This window comes from Phascolarctos cinereus, unplaced genomic scaffold (genome assembly GCF_003287225.1).
Source record: "Phascolarctos cinereus isolate Bilbo 61053 unplaced genomic scaffold, phaCin_HiC Scaffold_5;HRSCAF=322, whole genome shotgun sequence".
Classification (NCBI taxonomy): domain Eukaryota; kingdom Metazoa; phylum Chordata; class Mammalia; order Diprotodontia; family Phascolarctidae; genus Phascolarctos; species Phascolarctos cinereus.
In genome coordinates, this window is record NW_027555958.1 from 469,432 (window position 1) to 491,422 (window position 21,991).

At 44.2% G+C, this 21,991-nt stretch overlaps 1 protein-coding gene across 1 annotated transcript; it reads left to right on the forward strand.

Moving 5' to 3' along the window:
• The first annotated feature begins 11,516 nt into the window (after positions 1–11,516).
• Positions 11,517–12,233, forward strand: LOC110198859 (uncharacterized). Its single transcript, XM_020973401.2, has one exon. It carries the CDS (start codon positions 11,517–11,519, stop codon positions 12,231–12,233), a length of 717 nt encoding a protein of 238 aa, XP_020829060.2.
• The last annotated feature ends 9,758 nt before the right edge of the window (positions 12,234–21,991 follow it).

Below are 21,991 nucleotides of genomic sequence, written 5' to 3' on the forward strand. Positions count from 1 at the left end.
ACTCAACCAAAGCCAGACAACCCACTTTCAGCATCACCAGGACAACAGAGTCCCAAACCACACTGGGGCTGCCTTAGACCTGACTGACATCTCAGAGCAGTTACAAGTTCCAAAGGAACTCTCTGTGTGCAGAAACAGAGAAGTCAGAAGGGGAAAGGGGCACTATGTCCCCTCAGGACAGGTCCCTTTGGATTCAGTCTACAAGAACAAGGACACCTCCACATGAACACACGTGTACCTTCCCACACATAAACTTGGACCCCGCCCCTCTCTTCCTGGTGACTCCCACTTTTCCTGCCAGGAAGGAGGTTTCTTTCTTGAGAAAGGAACAGTGACCTCAACTATGGCACCAACATTGCTCCTGTCACCTGGCCCAGGGAGGGTACAGGGGATGTGTTTGCTCAGGGTCACATGTTTAATTAGGCTGCCAATCTTCTATCCCCCAGAGGAAGGGAAGAGACCCAAACTGGGAGGAAATCGGACCTTGGGAGGAGGGTCTTGCCACACACTTCTTAGGGAGGACTTGACAAGTGTCTGCATGGATGCGGAGGGATCGACAGACAGAAGAGTCTTCTTCAGCAAGTGCGGAACAAGGAGAAAGACAGAGAAATGGGAGAGATGAAGATGCTAGTGTGTTGAGGAAATCCTGACAAAGTGATGAGGGACTCCCTCCATTGGGACGTGGGAACTGCCACAGCCCCAGAAGCCCTGAGGGACATCTGGGAAGTCCAGAGCCCATGGAGCCCAAGGGCACTTGGAGAGGTGGCCCTCCACAAGCATGTAGGAAACCCTACTGTCTTCCTGGGATTGTGCCGGGGTGGAGGACAAAGGCAACACAGTGACTGTCCTAAGGGAGCCTGCATCCGACCAGAGGGCACAGGATGAAGATGGACAAGCAAATACTAGGTCATTTCAGAGGGACAGGCGTCCCTGGAATCTGTAGGGATCAGGAGAGGCTCCATGTGGGAGGTGACACAGGAGTTCGGCCTCAGAGGAAGCTGGGGGCCCTGGGAGGTAGAGGGGTGGTGGAGGGAGAGCATTCCAGACCTGGGGTCCAGTCTGGGCAAAGGCACTGTGGTGGGAGATGCCATGTTGTGTATGAGGTTCCACAAGCAGGGTAGTCTGGCTGAAAGAGAATAGGACTGAGGAAGTAATGGGAACGAGGCTGGAAAAGTAGGAAGGGGGCAGCTTGGGAGCATTTGTAATGCATGTTTTTTTTTTTCTGTGGGTTTGTTCTATTTTTAAGAATAAATTAAATTGATTAAATTATAACTGATATAACATAATAAATATACTATATTCTATTATTATATTATATATTATATAATTACATAATTAATGTATTATGATATATTATATATTACATAGTATATAAAATATAAATATAATTAATATAATAATTAATATATTTATTTTTCATTTTGAACATTCTCTTCCATAAGATTTTGAGTTGTAAATTTTCTCCCCCTCCTCCTCCTCCATCCCTAAGACGTTATGCAATCTGATATAGGCGCTACATATACATTCATATTAAACATATTTTTACATTAATCATTTCATGAAGAAGAATTAGAACCAAAGGGAGGTAACCATGAGAAGGAAGAAATTTTAAAAAGAGACAGCAAATAATATACTTCATTCTGCATTCAGACTCCATGGTTCTTTCTCTGGATGTAGATAATATTTTTCATCATGAGACTTTTGGAGATGTATTAGATCCTTGCATTGCTGAAAACAGCTAAGTCTATCAACATTAGTCATCTCACGACACGGCTGTTACTGTGTACAACGTTCTCCTGGTTCTGCTCACTTCACTCAACATCAGTCCATACAAGTCTTCCCAGGTTTTTCTGAAGTCCGCTTCCTCATCATTTCTTCTAGCAAAACAGTATTCTGTTACATTCATATGCCAACTTGTTCAGCTATTCCCCAGTTGATGGGCATCCCCTCAATTTCCAAGTCTTGGCCAACACAGAAAGAGCTCCTATAAATAAGTCTGTACATGTGGGTCCTTTCCCATTTTTATGATTTCTTTGGGATACAGACCTAGAAGTGGTGTGCTGGGTCATGCAAGAGTATGCACAGCTTTTATAGCCCTTTGGGAATAGTTCCAAATTGCTCTCCAGAATTGTTGGATCACTTCACAACTCCACCAACAATGCATTAGTGTTCCAATTTTCCACATCTTCAACAATATTTATCATTTTCCTGTTTTGTCATGTTAGTCAAGCTGATAGATATGATGTGGTATTTCAGAGTTGTTTTGATTAGCATTTCTGGAATCAATAACGATTTAGAGCATATTTCATATGACTATAGATAGCTTTAATTTGTTCATCTGAAAACTGCCTGTTCTTATCCTCTCACCTTTTATCAATTGAGGAATGACTCCTATTCTTATAAATTCGACTCAGTTCTCTATATATTTAAGAAATGAGGCCATTATCAGAGATACTTGCTGTAAAGATTTTTTTCCAGCTTTCTGCTTCCTTTCCAATCTTGATTACACTGCATTTTCATCCAGAAATCACTGAAACCTCAAGATCACAAGGCCCAGTGTTTGGGTCCTGTATTCTGTTTGCCTTGGGATTTCCAAGCCCAGAAATGGTCCTTTTTTTAAGGCTGAGAAGAGGACAGCATTGCCCCTAATGGAAGCTCTTCCTTCCAGAGTACTGGGACCTACTAGGTCTGTGTTCCAAAAGAGATTAAAAAAAAAAAAAAGGAAAAGGACCTACATGTGCAAAAATATTTATAGCAGTTCTTTTCTGGGGGCAAAGAATTAAAAATTGAGAGGATTCCCATCAACTAAGGAATGGCTGAAAATGTTGTGGTATGTGATTATGATGAAATACCATCGTGCCATAAGAAATAATGAGCAGGATGCTCTCAGTAAAACCTGGAATGACTTGTAAAAGTGAAATGTACTGTGTAAAAGTAACAGCAACATTGTAAGTTGATCAACTGTGAATAACCTAGCTACTCTCATCAATACAACGATCCAAGACAACTCTGAAGGACTTATGATGAAAAATGCTATCCCTCCCCAGAGAAGGAACTGATGGTTCCTGAACACAGACTGAAGCATACTTTTTTTTTAACATTCTTTTTTTTCTTGAGATTTTTGTCTGCATTTTCTTTTGCAACGTGGCAATTATGGATATGTTTTACATGACTACTCATAATAACTATATTGAACTGTGTGCCTTCTCAGTGACATGGGGTGGGTACACAGGGACGAAAGGAGAGAGTGTGGAACTCAAAGTTTTAAAAATGAATGTTAAAAATTGTTTTTACATATAACTATAGAAAAATGAAATACTAAATTTTTTAAAATGGAGATAATTTTTTAAAAACTAGAAAGCACTGGAACCAGGAGCAAAGAAACTATCACTGTATTCTCTTAGCTGAGAACAACATGTATGCACAGGGGAACATCGGTCATTCCACATACTCAGGAACTTTGAAAGCTCCCTGTGAATTTTAAGGATGAGGTCTGTGGGTTCCCAATTGGGAAAAAGCCATAAAATAACAGTAATAAGTGAAAACCCATAAAAAATGAAACTCTGTGAAAGGAGGACGGTTGAACATGATAACCTGCTTATAATCAAAGCTTAGATGCTGAATTATATTTGAGACCCTGAGTCGTAACAGAAGACGCTATGAACTATGAAAGCCAAAACAAGAATATTGTGACTATATGTGACCAGGACATGATCGATACACAAACTTATGTTTGGGCATAATCTTGGCTTACCACCCAAGCTCATTACTAAGTAAGAAACCATAACTATCCACCCATCAGGGTGATGCCCACTCTAAATCCTCCTGCCTTTGTCTGTTTTCTATAACTACCACAGGGATTTGGGGCTTCTTAGGGGGGATTCACTGATTGGTCTGGCCACCACCCCAGACCAAGGATAATTAATATCTTGGCAAGGATCCATCACACTGCCCCAAAGCTAAGAAACTCAAATGGATTAAACTACTACCTATAATCAATCTTGAGTTCCCTGGCCTCTTCCTTTACTATCAAAAGAATACCCCAAGGTTATGACGGAGGTATAGGGTTCCCCTGCAAGGGGAATTCCAGATCTTATGATTAGCATAGTCAGGCAGGATACCAATGGAATGCCAAGGGGGAGTTGGGGCTATCTAGGAAGGGAACAAGGCTGGTGGCTGCCATGGGACAGCCCTTGCGCATGTCATAAAATGGAGCCACCACCAAGCCTCTTTCTTTTTCTCTCCCCCTCTCCCTCCCTCCCTGACTGCAGCAGCCTCGGAGGACCAGGTGGATGGGAGAGAGAAAGAAAGAAAATATTTTCAGGTTATGATTGGTCAAGGCAAGTAGAGGAGGGTAAGAGAAGTGTCAGATCAGAATAAGAAAGAAGTAAGACATGTGCAGTTTTAAAGGGGCTTATCGCACCAGAGGGATAAGTAGACAGAAGGAAAGGCAAGAAAGTTTAAGCATGTAGGAATGAGAGGAGTATGAGCAGAAAGAAAGTTGTAATCAGGTTGCATGAACAGTGTGAACAGAGGGTTTGAACGTAAATGGTTTGGAAACTTTTGAAAAAGAAAAAAGTTCATTCTCACTTCAAAACTCCAGTAGAAAACCCTCTGTGTTTCCATGATTACCAAGAGGCAGGTATGGGGGCTGTGTCAATGAAAGTTTCAAGATGAAGAGAGGGAAGAGGTGTACACTTTGAAACAGAATGGGCACTTAACTCTTTCCTGGTTCACAAAAAGGGAAGAAGGTCGCTTCACTGATTAGAAACAGGCGGTTTTGGGGGCTGTGTCAGTGAAAGTTTCAAGTTGAAGAGAGGAAAGAAAAAAAAAAGGCATGCACTTTGGAATAAAACCCGTACTTCACCTTTTCCTGGCTCACAAAAAGAGAAAAGATTTGTGTGAACCAGGAAACAACCAAAAGGTAATTGAGTTTCATTGGAATATCTAGCTAGTATCCAGCAAGCCTTAGAAACTAAAAGTAAGTGCTGATCAATTTCCAAATAACTTTTTTAATTGGGGTGTGTGTTAAAATTGGAAATGACAAAATTATATGAGACTGCTATTCATAAAAAGGAATCAGAGAGAGCTATGGGTAGATTGATAAGCTATGGGTTCTTTCTGAAATTGTGGAACTGAGCATTACACTAAATTAAAGCATGCTTTAAAGTGTGATCATTGGGGTAGATTAAATCATAATATCAGATTGCCACTTTTACAATCATTGGCTGCGGACTGGCTGGAAATAGTGGACCCCATAATATGAAATTAAGTAGCATTTGTGTAAAACATGATATTACAGTCAGTGTTAAAATTGTAAACTCCAGTTCTGTATGATTCCATTTGGAACATAGATCCAGATAATTGCATGCACTCTGGTCACATTTTAAGTGAAATATTTCTCTCCTCATTTGATGCTTAAAATAAGTCAGAATTTATTATACTGTTTGGCACTAAAACCAATTAGGAAAAATATATAGATCTGAAATTTGGTAACTGGGTGATCTTAAGCAAGTTACCTCATTTTACCTCACATTATGAGAAGGTGCCTAACACAATGCCTGGCAGAGGGAAGACACTATAAATGTTAACTGTTATTATCAGTTCCTTAATTAGATGTGACCAGTACAGAATGCCAATGGTGATGAGGTGCCCAATTTTCTGTGTAAGGTAATTTGGAAATGCGTTCAACAGAACTGAAGTCACTTGATAAGTAATGGGTTTGTTGCAAGTTTCAAATACATAATATTGCTTCAATTTGGTAAACTTTTGTATCAGTTATGTTAAGAAACTTTTCATAATTTGGATGTTATTAGAGTACAAACTGAAAGAAACTAAAAGATGGTAGAAAAATAGTTTTAAAGCAATTATGGTATTTTATCAGCCCTGTTAACTGTAATATTGGGTCTGGAATGGAGATGAGGTAAAAGCCTTATCCAGATTGGTTCTGTCCATTCAGAGCAGTCCTCCTTGGGGTATAAGGGTGTGCAACAGGCATATGCAACAGTCCTCTTTGGGGGAGGGGTGATGGAGTATCGAAGAGCACAGTCCACAGCAACTCTACGAGGGCATGGTGTGGACACTCCCAATGCCCCTCCCTTAGGAAGATGGCCACGGTCACTTCCAATGTGGGGATACAGTGGGTGACTAGAGGCCCCATGTGCCAGTTACCATAAAGTGTGGTCTTAAAAATAAACAATTCACGTCCACTCTGGAAGATAACTGTGCAAAATCCATGATGCAATATGAGAACCCTGAAAGACAGCCCAGCAAGTGGGTAGCAAGTGGGAAATGCAGTCAGGGCAAAACAAACTAAATGAAGACTAAAGAATAGCGCACTTGCCTCCCAGAAAGTGTTGGCTTACATCAGCCTGGCGGAAGACGGTATCATAAGGTGGGCAGGCAGGGCAGCAGGACCAGCCCCTTCTCTGGGGCCTGTCAACTCCCCTTATTTTGTAAGCTTGCCAGGTCCCTGGAAACCATCTGTGAGGGCAGGGTCATCAGTTCTGGGAAAGAGCATGTTTGGACTATGGAGTTACTAAACAATGAACTTGGCTTGTTGAGAATTTGCAAGTTTCTATACAATATAGAAATGTTTTAGAATGATTGATTTTTACACGAGGAAGAATTTAAATTTGAGAAGGAAAGGAAAAAGGGGAAATGTTAAGTGAAATTTCTTATGTATGAGTCTTGATAAATTTTTATTGCTTATTGCAACTCCATGAGAGTAAAAATAATTGTATCTAGCCCTAAGCTGTGATTAATGAAACTTGTCTTTTGAGGTCAGAGCTCTTCATAACGAAACAGATTTTCTTTTGAGGTTTGAGTTTTGAATTCAGGTTCACTTATCGGATGGATCATAGTCAATAATCATTTGGGAGGAATGCCACCAGCTACTCAGAGGAAATGTGATCCTGAACTGTTACAGGCGGAGGGTTGCATCTGGGAAAAGCCAAGAGGACAACCTGGCATCAGCCTAAGGTGGGAGCCTCCTGCCTCAGTTTCCCCATTGTATCCCTTTGAAAAGGAATGTTTCCCACCTGGCTATTCCTAAGTCTGGCTATGAGGTGGAATTATCACTGCATGGTTGGTGGCCAAACTGTGACTCTTCTCCAAACTCCAACACAGCTAAGACTGCTTCATCCTGTCATGTATGTGCCCCTATGCTTAAGGCTGAAGGACCAGTGTGATGCTGCTATAATCTGTTCCCAGCTTTGTCCTTTTATAACAAATTTTTACAATCAGAGTAAGTAATCAGTGAGCGTTATGAGCACAATGCAAGTATGGGAGACCTTGATGTTCTCCATCTGAATGTGTAGTCATTTTGTATCCTGAAAACCTAGGTAAATTAGTTCTCGGGTTTGTTATCTGCTGTCTGCATAGTCAGGTGAAGGATTAAATTCCTGAAGTAGCTTATTCTTTCAGAATAATACAGGAATAATTAGGCAAAGATAAAGAAAGGACCTTAAATGTTTCGAAATGATGTAAGAATAATTGAGTATTGGTGCAACAGATTGAAGGACATGGCTGTTATTCTATTAATTACTGAAATTAAATCAGAAACACCTTCAGTTTGGTTTGGGGAAGAGAATTTCAATGAAATCAATTTTCTTAGAAGGAATGTTTTTACATTAATGGAAAAGTCAATTTCATTCAAGTTTCTTACTAATGTGGAAATAACACCTGTTTGTACTGTGCATCCTATAGTACATATATGTTTCATTATAAACATCTTAACTGACAGGCACTGTTTTGGAATTAATTATTTAAATATTCTCCCAAATATTTTAATATAATTGGAGGAAAGTCAGCTTCTTATAAGTAAGTTCATTTATATAACTATCGAACTCAGGGGTGAAAAGCTTCTCCCTGCAAGAATGTTTTTACTTGTGTTTTGACATCCAGGATTGCATCCTCAATAGCATCTGCTCCTTCTCATGGAATTGGAATCAGAGTGGAAAAGTTTGAGAAAGTAACAAGACCAGACAATCCTGCACTGTCAAGTGTAAATGAGTATAATGTTGTTTGTAAAAAAAAAAAAAATGAAATTTTCTAAAGCCTCAAGCAAACTCTGAGTTCCTACTTTAATGTTCCCCCTGATAGCTCTATTGTTAAGACTAGAACTCTAAAGCTTCAGCTGGTCTTCACAATATGAGCTAATTACTGGAGAAGTGAAATTTGAAAGAGTATATTAACTTGTACTGAGATCTGTTTTATAAAAGATTTTAGCAGGAACATCTAAGGAGTCTCTACAAGGAACCTGGAACCAGAAAAACAATTCTACTGAAGACCTGCTCCTGAGGACAAGACATTTTCCAGATGACCCCAAGATAAGATGTTCCAGGGACCAGACAACTAAGTGGGGTGTCTGGATTCCAAGATAAAATGTGTTAATTAGGTGGACATTGGACGTGGGTTGATGGTCATCACTGTACTAGTCTCCCCGTCACAAAAAGGGGGAAATTGAGAAAATCAAATTGTTCTGATCCCATTCTGTAATTGATCCTAGTCTCTGTCACTCCCAGTATGTTGTAAAACTTTCCAAGCCATGTTTACTGGTCTGAGCCTAGTTGACAAACTCAGCTGGCCAGTGCTAGGTTAAGGTCAGAAATTCAGCTCACTCACTAGCCCCAAATGCCCTTGGTTCTTCCTTCACCTCCCCAGGGCTGGGCTGGAAGGAAATCATACAAGTGTGGGAATTTTCTCATTGGCCATGGTGTTTTCCTCCCTGTGCTTATATTGTTTACTGGTTTATGCTTAGAAATGAGATCATGCTGGCTGGACCCAAAGAGGCCCTAACCACCCTAGAATAGTGCAGCCACAGGGATGCTGTGGAAGATGTTCAGAAAGAACGTATGGATGGCTTTTCTGCAGTGGACTGTAGGGTTCCTGTTGCAGAAAAGGTCCAGTTGCTGGCATATGGTGTGTGGGCATTCCTTGGCCCATGACACAACACCCAGTCATGTTAGTACAGTCAAACCCAGAGACAATTGTAGAGTAAGAGAATCCTGCAGGTCATGAGCAGAAGAGCAGTGAGGAGCCCTGGGCAGCTGTGTGCCTCTGTGTGTGTGTGTGTGTGTGTGTGTGTGTCTGTGTGTGCATGTGTCTGAGTGCATGAGTGTGTGTGTATGCATGCGTGCAAGTGTGTCTGTGTGTGTGCATGCATGTGTGTGTGACTTTTGTGTCCATAAAATATAGTAACAAGTAAAAAGCCATAGAAACTCAAACTCTATGAAAGTTTTGGAAGTCCAAACATGGTAACCTGTTTACAAACTGTAACTTAGATACTAAATTATTATATTTGAGATGCTCAGTCATAACTTAACACTATCTCTTAACACTACGACCTAAGAAAGCCAAAACAATAATATGGTGACTTATATGTGACCAGGACATGATCAATACAAAGTTATGTTTGGCCACAACATTGGCTTACCACACAAGTTCATTACTAAGAGAAAACCAAAACTATTCACCAATCAGGGATGCTACACTGTCTACCTCCTCCTCCCTTTATCTGTTTTCTATAATAATCACAGGGATTTGGGGGGGTTCTTTTGAGGGGATCCACTAAACTCTCTGGTCGCTGCCCCCAGAACAAAGATTGCCCCTGCTTGTAAGTATTCATAACAATTGATTAAACTAATCCCTATAATCAATCTTGAGATCATTGGCCTCTTCCTTTGGTTTTAAAAAGAACTTCTGCCATTCACAAGCAGCCTCCCCTCCTCCACTGCCCATTCACATCAAAGGCCCCCATAGTCCTGCAAGTAAAGCCCCAACTGCCCCCCTCCAGAATCAACTATGACTTCAGAACCTGAAGAAAATTCCAGAGCAGCAGCAGAAACCCAAACCATCAGCGTTCTCTGCTCCTGTGCTGTGCTTCAGAAGGACCCTGGAGACAGACACCTGGCCTGAACAATTTCTCTTCTCTGAACCCAGCTGGGAGCCCCCTAATGGGAGGCAATGTCCTGGCTGATCTCTGGTCACCTCCCTTTCCCCCAACCATGGCTGCTCCAAACCTTCTCCTCTCACCAAGCATCCTCCAGAAGCCCCAGCTCCTCCCTGTGAGGAGAATACATTGCCTCCTCTTTGAAACAGAAAACAGAGGCTGTGCCTTGGGACTCCCCTCTTTCCCTCCTCTGCTAACCCCCCAAACACACTACAGCATCCACTCTCTTGTCCCTGGGGCTGCGGAGACTGAGAATGGGAAGCTCTGCTTTCCTAGGACAATTGTTCTAGTGGTGGCTGTGACCCTGTCTCCTGCCTCTTCTAGGAGGATCACCATCAGTCCTGACTCTTTCTGTCCCCCACCACACACACCCCCTCTCTAAGCTTTTTCTGGTTTACAGCTTTTCAAACATAATTCCACTAGCCCAGGTAAGGGCTTCAGCAAGACCACCAGAAGAGTGAAGTAGCCCTATTAAGTGCTCTCCAGTCTTTCCTCTTTCCAATCCACCCTCTAGACCAGGGATTTCACACACAAAAAGAAATGGGAACCACGAACCACTACATGAGCATCCCCGTGGATTGAATATCAGCTGGTGTTAAGAAGTGTACTTTGTCAATGTCTACCCGTATTTTTATTCACATTGTTAGGTATTCCCCAATACATTTTAATCTGGTTCTCCCATCCTTCACGCTGTTGGGAGCCATGTGTTTGGCACCTCCACTCTGGACGCTGCCCCAGGGAAGAGCTGAATACCCAGGTCTGATCAGGTCACTTTATGCCCAAGTATCTGCCATCAAACAGAATACAAATGATTACGCCGTTGGCCATTCACAGCCCTGCCCAAGCTCTCCACTTGCTCTCCTGATGTCTTGGACAACACTCCTTTGTGTCAATATTACATTGGGCCAGACGGGCCTGCTGGTCTCCCAACACAAAACTCCCTGTCTACCCAAGCTGCTGGGAAGGCTCAGAATGCCCCTCCCCCATCTTCCCATCCACCTCCAGACATTCCCAGCTTGGACCCTGTACAAGAAGCCTGCCTGATCATGCCTATCAATGCGTTCCCATCCGAACTTAGCCCCCCAGGAGCTTGTCTCTGCTCAAGGGACCCTGAGCCCACCAGCTTTCCCTTCTGTCACTGGATGCTCAGGACTTAGCCCTGTGTCAGGCCAACAGAAGGGGCTTCATAGATGTTTCCTAAAGGGTGCAAATGGAAAGCAAATTGAGGATGTTTATGGGTTGCTGGCCATCCCCTGGACAATATCACCATCACTTAATGATGGGCTCTGAGGGAAGCAGCCAGCCATAAACAACAACAAGGAAGAAGGCTCAATCTCCCCTTGGGACATCCTCCTGAAGCAGGGATATAAAAGCCCACCAGGATACACCATCTTCACACACAGTCCCACAGCTGCACTCACACACACACACACTCACACAGACCCACACCCACAAGCACAATCCCAGTGAGGCTCAAGTACTCCCTGCACCAGGCACTCAGCCCCTCACTGACACCCCTCTCACACTCTTTGCTGCCCCAGGCACCCAACACAGCTGCTCCACCATGGCAGAAACCTGCTTTTCTGGGCCCTGTGGTCCCATGTCCTCAGCTGTCTCCATCTGCTCCAGTGACAGGAGCTGTGACAGCAACGTCTGCCTGCCCGGTTCGTGCACAGGCTCCTCCTGGCAGCTGGACGACTGCCCTGAGAGCTGTTGTGAACCCAGCTGCTGTGGCCCCTCCTGCTGCCCAAACCCCTGCTGCACGCCAACCTCCTGCCTGACCCTGCTGTGCCTCCCAGTCTGCTGTGTGCCCGCCACCTGCCAGAGAGCCTGTGAACCCAGCCCCTGCCAGTCTGTCTGCACCTCCTCCTGCTCACCATCAGGTTACCAGCAGTCCTGCTGCCAAGACCCTAGCTGCTCTGCCTCCCCCTGCTCAGTGCAGTCCTGCTACTGTGTCCCTCTGTGCTGCAAGCCCAGCTGCTGTGTGACCACAGCCTGTTGTCCAGCCTCCTCCTGCTGCCAGCCTAGCTGCTGCCACCCTGCCTCCTCTGTGTCCCTCATCTGCAGGCCCGTGTGCAACCCAGCTGCCTGCTGTGTGCCTCTCTCCTGCAGACCCTCCTGCTGCACCACTACATCCTCCTACTCTTGCTGCTGTGCCCCCTCCTGCTGTCCAACCTCCACCAGCTGCCGCCCTGCCTCCTCTGTCTCCCTCATCTGCCGGCCCACCTGCTGCAAGGCCGCCTGCTGCACTGCCACCTGCGGCCAAAAATCCTGCTGCTGACCACAGGGCACTTATTGCTCTCACCCCCTCCCCAACTTCTGTCAGCCTCCTGGCTCCAGCCTCAAACATCAGCCTGAACACCTGGGCAGCAACATCTCCAGAGGCATTCAGGTTACCAAGCTACTCCTGAGCACTTCACCCACCCCAGGTGGGTCTCCCATGCATCTCCTCCTATGGTGACCCCCACCATGGCTTCTGCTTCCACATGCACCTAGCTCAGCATGCATCATCCCAGGACTGCCTGAAGCTCCCAGGGCCTCTCTAGGCTCAAAATGTGCAGGGTATAACTCTGTGCAGGGATCCACCTTGTAATAAACTGCATCACCTCACCTGCCAGGCCTACCTTGTCCTCATCCTTATCCTGGGCCCACAATACAGAGTAAGGGGAGGAGGTACAAATACCACACAAGACTTCCTGGGGAGGCCAGAATGTCACACGAGACAGCAATTGGCTGACCACCACACCATGCACACACATCAGCATGGTCATTACCAGACATGTCCTGACCCATTCCTCCCATCCCACACAGTGCAGTGTTCACACCCATTAGCCTCACTCCTCGGCACTATTCTCTTGACTTAGATCTTCTTCCCTGCTGCACAAATTTCATTTCATTGTGTCTAGTTCATGGTATGACTCCCCACACACTGCTCCAACCTCTCCTGTGGAGCTCAGTGTGAGTGCAACCACTGCACCAGCTAACTGGGGTGATGAGCACAGCCAGAAAATGTTCTCTTCCCTTGGATGCCTCCTCACTCCTCCTGGATCAGAGCCAGCACACCCAAGCCTTCATGCAAGAATGGCCATGATGCAGGGCCTGACTCACACCAGAGCAGTCATGGCACATGGGAGCGCTCCTAGAGAGCTGCTCCTTGCAGGCAGTCTCTGCATGCCCAGCATCTGAGCAGCCTCTGTGACCCTCTACTCAACCAAAGCCCAAACAACCCCCTGTCAGCATCACCAGGACAACAGAGTCCCAAACCACACTGGGTCTGACTTAGACCTGAGTGACATCTCAGGGTAATGAGAAGTTCCAAAGAAACTCTCTTTGTGCAGAAACAGAGAAGAGATCATAAGGGGAAAGGGGCAGTATGTCCCCTTGGGACAAGTCCCTTTGGATGCAGCCTACAAGAACAACGACACCTCCACATGAACACACGTGTATCTTCACACACACAAACTTGGCTCCTATCCCTGTCCTCATGATGACTCCCATTTTTCCTGCCAGGTAGGAGGACTCTGTCTTGAGAAAGGGACAGTGTCCTAAACAATGGCATGGACATTACACCTGTCACCTGGCCCAGGGAAGAGACAGTGGGTGTCTTTGTTCAGGGTCACATGTTTAATGAGACTGCCAAGCTTCTGTCCCCCAGAGGAAGGGAAGAGACCTAAACTGGGAGGAAGTTGGACCTAGGGAGGAGGGTCTTGCCACACACTTTTTAGGGAGGACTTGACAAGTGTCTGCATGGATGTGGAGGGACCAACAGACAGAAGAGAGATGAGGCTTGTTGACCTTCTTCAGCAAAAGCAGAGCAAGGAAAAAGACAGAGAAATGGGAGAGATACAGATGCTGGTGTGTTTGAGGAAATCCTGACAATAGCCAAGAGGATTCTGGGAAAAGGGTGGAATAAGTCACAAAATTCTGAGCTCTCCATATTTTCCCCACAAACCAGATAAAATAGTGCCTCATAGAGTATAGAGTGGTACAAATAAATAAGAGTAGGGCCAGAATGTGGGTCCTCTTCGGACAACTGGAGATTTGAAGAAAAATCCCAGGACAAGGCTTTGTCCCTGTGAAGAGTGACCACCTCCAGGCCAGGTCCTAGATCTTCTTAAACAACAAGTGGCCCCCGGACAGTAAGGAGTTTGCCATCAGAGCCAGGGAAGATCATGGGAATTTGTTCAGAAGTAACACCAGACCCAACTGTGCTGCAGAGACTTGTCCCTGGCTGAGAAGGAATCAGCACACACCTGGTGAGTGCAGAAGCAGTGGGGCTGGGATGCCACTCACTGGGGGCACCTCCAGGAGGCTGGAGGTCTTGGTTTTGGTTCCAGGCCAGAGGTGGGAACTGAAAGAGGATCTGAGGCCAGAGGCATCATCCCCCATAACCCATGGCTAGAAGAGATTACAAAAAATAAGCTGCTACAGATAAAAAAAAAAATTACGCAGGCAAAGGAGAAAGAATCCAACCATAGAGAATTACTATGGCAATAGAAAAAGAATGGGGCTCGTCTTCAGAGGAGGATATTGAAGCAAAGAAACCCTCTTCTACCCCAAAGAGTAACGTCAAATGGTCACCTGCTGAAAAAGAATTCACAAAAAAACTTTAAAAAGACTTTAAAATCAAATGAGAGAGATTGAGTAAAAACTAAAAAAAAAATAAGAAGAAGAATTATCCGAAAAAAACTAGAAGACTATGAAAAGAAAGTCAAACGATTAGAAAAGGAGATCCAAAATCTTAAGGAAGAAAATGACTCCTCGAAAATAAGAACTGTCACCACTGTTATTCAATATTGTACTGAAAACGTTAGCTTTAGCAATAAGAAAAGAAAAAGAAATTGAAGGCATTAGAATAGGCAAAGAAGAAACAAAGCTATCACTCTTTGCAGATGACACGATGATATACGTAAAGAATTCTAGAGAATCAAGTAAAAAACTACTTGAAACAATAAACAACTTTAGCAAAGTTGCAGGCTATAAAATAAACCCACATAAATCATCAGCATTTCTATATATTACCAACAAAGCCCAACAGCAAGAGATAGAAAGAGAAATCCCATTTAAACTTGCTGTAGACATTATAAAATATTTAGGAGTCTACCTCCCAAAACAAACCCAGGAACTCTATGAGCACAATTACAAAACACTTTTCACACGAATAAAGTCAGATCTAAATAATTGGGAAAACATCAGTTGCTCATAGGTAGGCTGAGCTAATATAATAAAAATGACAATTCTACCTAAGCTAATTTACTTATTCAGTGCCATACCAATCAAACTACCAAGAAATAACTTTATAGAGTTAGAAAAAATAACAAGATTCATTTGGAAAAAGGGTCCAGAATATCAAAGGAACTAATGAAAAGAAATTCAGGGGAAGGTGGCCTAGCAATTCCAGATCTTAAATTGTATTATAAAGCAGCAATCATCAAAACTGCTTGGTACTGGCTAAGAAATAGGGAGGTGGATCAGTGGAATAGGTTAAATATGCAAGACACAGTAGTCAATGACTATAGTAATCTATTATTTGATAAACCCAAAGACCCCAGCTTCTGGGATGAGAACCCCACTCTTTCAAAAACAACTGCTGGGAAAACTGGAAAAGAGTATGGCAGAAACTAGGCATAGACCCAAATCTCACACCATATACCAAAATAAAGTCAAAATGGGTTCAGGACTTAGATATAAAGGCTGATACCATAAGTAAATTGGGAGAACAAGGAATAGTTTACCTATCAGATCTATGGAGAACAGAAGATTTCATGACCAAACAGGAGACAGAGAACATTATGAAAAGCAAAATGGATAATTTTGATTACATCAAATTGAAAAGTTTTTGCACAAACACAGCCAATGCAGCTAAGATTAGAAGGAAGGTAGAAAATTGGGAAAGAGTTTTTACAACCAGTCTCTCTGTTAAAGGCCTCATTTCTAAAATGTATAGAGAATTAAGACAAATTTATAAGAACACAAGCCATTCCCCAATTGATAAATGGTCAAAGGATATGAGCAGACAGGTCTCAGATGAAGAAATTAAAGCCATCTATAGTCATAGGAAAAAATGCTCTAAATCGTTATTGATTAGAGAAATGCAAATCAAAACAACTCTGATGTACCACATCACAAAACAACTCTGATGTACCACATCACACCTATCGGATTGGCCAACATGACAAAACAGGAAAATGATAAATGTTGGAGAAGATGTGGGAAAATTGGAACGCTAATACATTGTTGGTGGAGTTGTGAAATGATCCAACCATTTTGGAGAACAATTTGGAACTATGCCCAAAGGGCTACAAAAATGTGCATACCCTTTGATTCAGCAATAGCGCTTCTAGGGCTATATCCCAAAAAGATCATACAAATGGGAAAAGGACCCACATGTACAAAAATATTCATAGCAGCTCTTTTCGTGGTGGCAAAGAATTGGAAATTGAGAGGATGCCCATCAATTGGGGAATGGCTGAGCAAGTTGTGGTAATGAATGCAATGGAGTACTATTGTGCTATAAGAAATGATGAACAGGCTGACTTCAGAAAAACCTGGAAAGACCTATATAGTCTGACGCTGAGTGAAGTGAGCAGAACCAAGAGGACTTTGTACACGATAACAGCCACGTGATGCGATGACTAATATTGTTAAACTGAACCCTTCTCAGCATTATGAGGATCTAAGACATCTCCAGAGGCCTGGGGATGGAAAATGCTGTCCACATCCAAAGAAAGAACTATGGAAGTCAAATCGCTCTCACTTATTTTTACCTTCTGTTGAGTTTTGCTTCATCTTTGTGATGGTTCCTCCTATTGGTTTTAATTTTTACTTACAACTTCACTAATGTGAAAATATGTTTAATAGAAATGTAAATGTAAAGCCTATATCAGATTGTGCACGGTCTTGGGGAGGGGGAGGGGGAGGAAGGGGGAGAAAAAATTTCAGCTCAAAAGCATATGGAAGTGATGATTGTTGATAAACCAAAATAAATTAATAAAATTTTTTAAAAAAGAAAATGAGAACTGGGCAAGAGGAAGCCAGCAAAGTCATAGAAGACCAAGAAATAAAAAAAAGAAAATATAAAGAACGAAAAAATAGATGAGTACACAAAACATCTCATAAGAAAAACAACTGATCTGGAAAACAGATCAAGAAGAGGAAACATAAGAACAACTGGACTACCTGAAAGCTGTGATCAGAAAAAGAATCTTAATACAATGATACAAGAAATAATTAAAGAAAATTGTCCTGAAGCATTAGAATAAGAGGGAAAAGTAGAAATAGAAAAAATCCACCCATTACCACCTGAAAGAGATCCTACGAGGAAAACCCACAGGAATATCATAATCAAATTCTGAAACCCCTAGCTCCAGGATAACATATCATGAGCAACAAGAAAAAAACATTTTAAATATGGTGGTGCCACAATTAGAATCACGCAAGACCTAGCAGCAGCAACATCCAAAGACTGCAAATCATGAAACACTCTATACTGAAGAACAAAAGAACTAGGGTTCTGGCCAAAAATATCATGCCTAGCAAAGCTAAGCATAATCCTGAACAAAAAAATAAATGTTTTATGTATGAATTATCAGATTTTCAGGAATTCATTTTTAAAAACCTGAACTTAATAGAAGATTTGACATACAAGAGCTAAGATAAGTATAAGGTGTCAATAAGGACAAATTGTTTACCTTTCTTTTTTTTTTTTTTTGGCTAGGCAATGGGGTTTAAGTGACTTGCCCAGGGTCACACAGCTAGTAAGAATTATGTGTCTGAGGCCGGATTTGAATGTAGGTCCTCCTGAATCCAGGGCCAGGTGCTTCATCCACTGTGCCACCTAGATGCCCCTGGTTACCTTTTTTATGAGGAAATGTAAAATGTATGTCTAAGATAGTTTGTAAGAAAGATGGCGTAGATGTAAATATGATATTTTTAAAAGTAAAACCATTTAGGAACAGCTAAAAAGAGTAATTATCTTATCCAAATGAGGTGTGAGAGCAAGAAACAACACAGGGGAATTATTTGGGGGACGAGGGCTGGTAGTTGTGGAACCCTACATTCAATGGAAATGGGTTCAAGAGGGAATAATACATATATATCTAGAAGAGTATAAAAGTCTTCTAAATTTAGGAAGAAATAAAATTCCAAAGGGATAGTGAGTGGGGAGACCGTGCACCTTAGAGGTGAGGGGGCGGGGAACAGGTCAAAGAGGGGCATAAAAGGGTGTTTGGATCGACGGGAAGGAGACGACAAGGGAGGGATCGTTGGGGGGGGGGCGGTAGGTGAAGCAACAGGAGGGCAGGAGAGCCAGAAGAAGTTAAGTAAAGAAGTAAGTAAGCATGAGACACACGAGAACAGAACACAAAGATCAGCAGCAGAATCGGTCTGGGGAAAAAGAGCGGGGGCAGTAACTGTGACCTCAGACTCAGCGGGGGAAACAGATTTAATCAAAACAGAAAAACAGGGAAAGTACACGACGTGTCAGCCATACTCATCAACACTGTTTGGGACTATTTAAAACAACTAGACCGTATACGGGGGGAGTATTGCTGTGGTGTAGGAAATGACACGTTTTCCATGGAAAAATATGGAAAGTAATGCACTTAGGAAGGAAGTTACGCATCCTCAGAGAAACAGGACAAGTAAGTGTAGCACGGTCGTTCAGAGAGGAATTTGAATGTATATGTCTGTGTATAACTACAGATATCTGAGTACGTGGATGTCTAAGTAAGTGGATGAACATACAGGTATACGAATGACTTTGTATATATGCATGTCTCTGTGTGTGTGTGTGTGTGTGTGTGTGCACCTGTGTATCGCAGCTTACTCATAGCCTTCTTTGGCGGGGGAGAAGAGGGGGAAATGAACAAAGTAAAAACTGCACAGCAGAAAACAAAAGAAAGCTTACAAGGAAGCAAAGAAAAGATGGACAGCTCTGAACACAATGCACAGAATTTGTGATATAGGCTTCCTTGACATGGAAATTTATTGCTGTGTATTTTGAATCCTCTCAAGTTCTGCTGTGCACATGGCAATGTTTTCTTCCTTTCCTTATTTTGTATTATTTTAGTTTTAATATTTCTTTGTTTCTTTTTAATTTTCTTAATTTAAGTTTAAAATAAAATAAACAGCGATTACAGCTGCCATCCAATGGGACACAGGAACCACCGCAGCCCCAGAAGCCCTGACAGACGTCTAGGAGGTCTACTGTCTGCCTGGGATTGTGCTGGGGTGGAAGAGTTGAGAACAAGGGTGACACAGTGACTGTCTTCAGGGAGCCTGTGTCCTACCAGAGGACCCAGGATGAAGATGGACAAGCAAATAGCAGGTCTTTTCAGAGGAACACGGGGCGCAGGAATCTGTAGGGATCAGGAGAGGCTCCATGTGGAAGGTGACACAGGAGCTCAACCTCAGAGGAAGCTGGGGGCCCTGGGAGGCAGAGGGGTGGTGGAGGGAGAGCATTCCAGGCCTGGGGTCCAGTCTGGGCAAAGGCACTGTGGTGGGAGATGGCATGGTGTGTACAAGGCACAGCAAACAGGGGAGTCTGGCTGAAAGAGATCAGGACTGAGGAAGTAATGGGAACAAGGCTGGAAAAGTAGGAAGGGGACAGCTTGGGAACATTTGCAATGCATCTTCCACCAGAGGCCCTGACACCTCATGAGCACAGGGGCCAGTGCTGGGTCCTGGACTCTCTTTGCCTTGGGCTCTCCAAGCCTAGAAGTTGGACTTTTTAATTTAGGGCCGGAGGTGGAGACAACCATGCCCCTGGTGCCAGCTCTCCCTCCTGAAGGAATGCGGTGTTTGTACCAGGAGCAAACAAGTGACCACTATATTCTCTTAGCCCACAGGACACACAGGCCCAGGGATCATGAGTCAGTCCACTCCTCAGCAGTTCTGAAACCTCACTGTGACTCATTAGGACCAGGTCCAAACCTCTTAGCCTGGAAGTTCACACTCCACTTCCCTTGTTACTGAATAAAGGGTTAGGAAATATTTGGGTCTGGATGGTCTTGCAGAGACCAAGAATCCCCCATGAGCCCAGGAAGGTGAGGGCTTCCTGCTTTAAGGACTCTCCCAAAGGCTTGGCTCTGGCTTTGAAGGAAGGGGGAGGATCCAGTTGGTAGGCAGACATAATTAAACAAGGGGGACGGTGGCCTCTAAGAACACCCACATTATGCTCAAGTCCCCAAGGAAAACTTCTAGGTGTCAAAGAAACACTGGGCAAGGACCTGTACAGAAGCTTCATGAGTTGTTTGGGAATGGGAAGGGTGGGAAAAACAAGAGAGAAAGGAAACAGCTACTCTGTTGCTGTGGCATGTGCACATATACACAAACACAAACATGTGCAAACCCACAAAGACGCACAAACCCACAAAAACAAACACTGTCACAAATATACACACAAATATACACAGAAACACACACACAAATACACAGCACACACACACACACACACACACACACTGCAGAGGGGTATAAAAGCCTTGGTCAGGGGGAAGGAGCTGTCCAAAGCCATCCCTTCTCCTCTGCTCCTCTCCCAAGATCCCTTTCAACCCAGACACCATGTGTCACACCAGCTGTTCCACTGGCTGCCAGCCAGCCTGCTCCGTGCCTGTCTGCTGCAAGCCCATCTGCTGTGTGCGTCCCTGCTGCCGCCCAGCCTCCTGTGTGGCCCTGCTCTGCCGCCCAGCGGGCACCGTGGTGACCGGCTGCCAGGCACTCTGTGGAGCTGGCAGCGGCTCCCCCTCATGCTGTGTGTCCAGCCCCTGCCAGTCCACCTGCTGCCAGGCTGGTCCCTGTCAGACCACCTGCTCCCAGGATAGCCCTTGCCTGTCCACCTGCTGCACACCAGTCTGCTATAAACCTGCTATCTGTGTACCCATATGCTACAAGACTGTGACCTATGTCATCCCATCCTGCTGCCAGCCAGCCTCCTGCACCTCCCTGCTATGTGGACCCTCCTGCACCCCCTCCTGCTGCTGAGCATGCACTGTCCCAGTTCAGTTGAGAGGAGCCTGGAGCATCCACTTCTCAGATCACTGAGGTCAGGGCCCTCACTCACACCCCACAGGCTGGTGAGAAGCTATGGTTCTGCTGTGACTCACAACCCATGACACCCAGGCTAGGTCACTGATGTCAGAAATCAGCTGGGCCTCATCACATCCCACGGACTCCATTATGGCACAGAGTCACCATTCCCACGGGGACACTTCCAGAGCTCCCTCAAGGGGAGGTCCCGGGACACCAGGGTCTGGCTTCCCACAACCTCCCTCCTGCCTCGTGGTGACTCCAATGGGGCAGCTAGGCAGCGCAATAGATAAAGCACTGGCCCTGGATTCAGGAGGACCTGAGTTCAAATCCTGCCTCAGACACATAACACTTACTAGCTGTGTGACCCTGAGCAAGTCACTTAACCCCATCGCATAGACCAAAAATAAAAAATGTACCTCGTGGTGACTCCAGCTTCACCTGCCCCAGTGAAACCACAAAAACAAGCATGTAATAAATTTAAAAGGAGACATGCCTAAAAATCACTGAGTGCCTCTGTTCTCTGAATGGTGCAGAGGGGGGTGGGTTCATAGAGGGCAAGGTAGGAGTTTGTCATATTTTTCTGTGAGAGATGTCATGGCCCAAGAGGGGCCTGGAAGGGTTTTGGCTAATGGACCCTTAAGGATTTCTTGAGCTTTAGAGTCCCCTGTTTGGAGGGCAGGAGGCAGAGTCAGACTCCTGCCAGAGCCTGCCTTTGGAGAGGGCAGACACTGGGCTCCCAGCTCCCCCAGACTTCAACCTGCTGCTCTGACAAGCTTCACTCCCACAGAACAAGACCCCACCACACCAACGGCCCCCACTTTTCACTCCTCCTGCCCCAACATTTTTATTCTCCTCCAATTAGATTGCAAGCTTCTTAGGGATAGGGACTGTCTTTTTTTCTTTAGTTATTTCTCCAGTGCTTGGCACACAGTAAATGCTTAATAAATGTGGACTGGATGGGCAGGACGTTCCCCTGAGTGGACACTGCCTTGTGCGCCAGCTAATTAG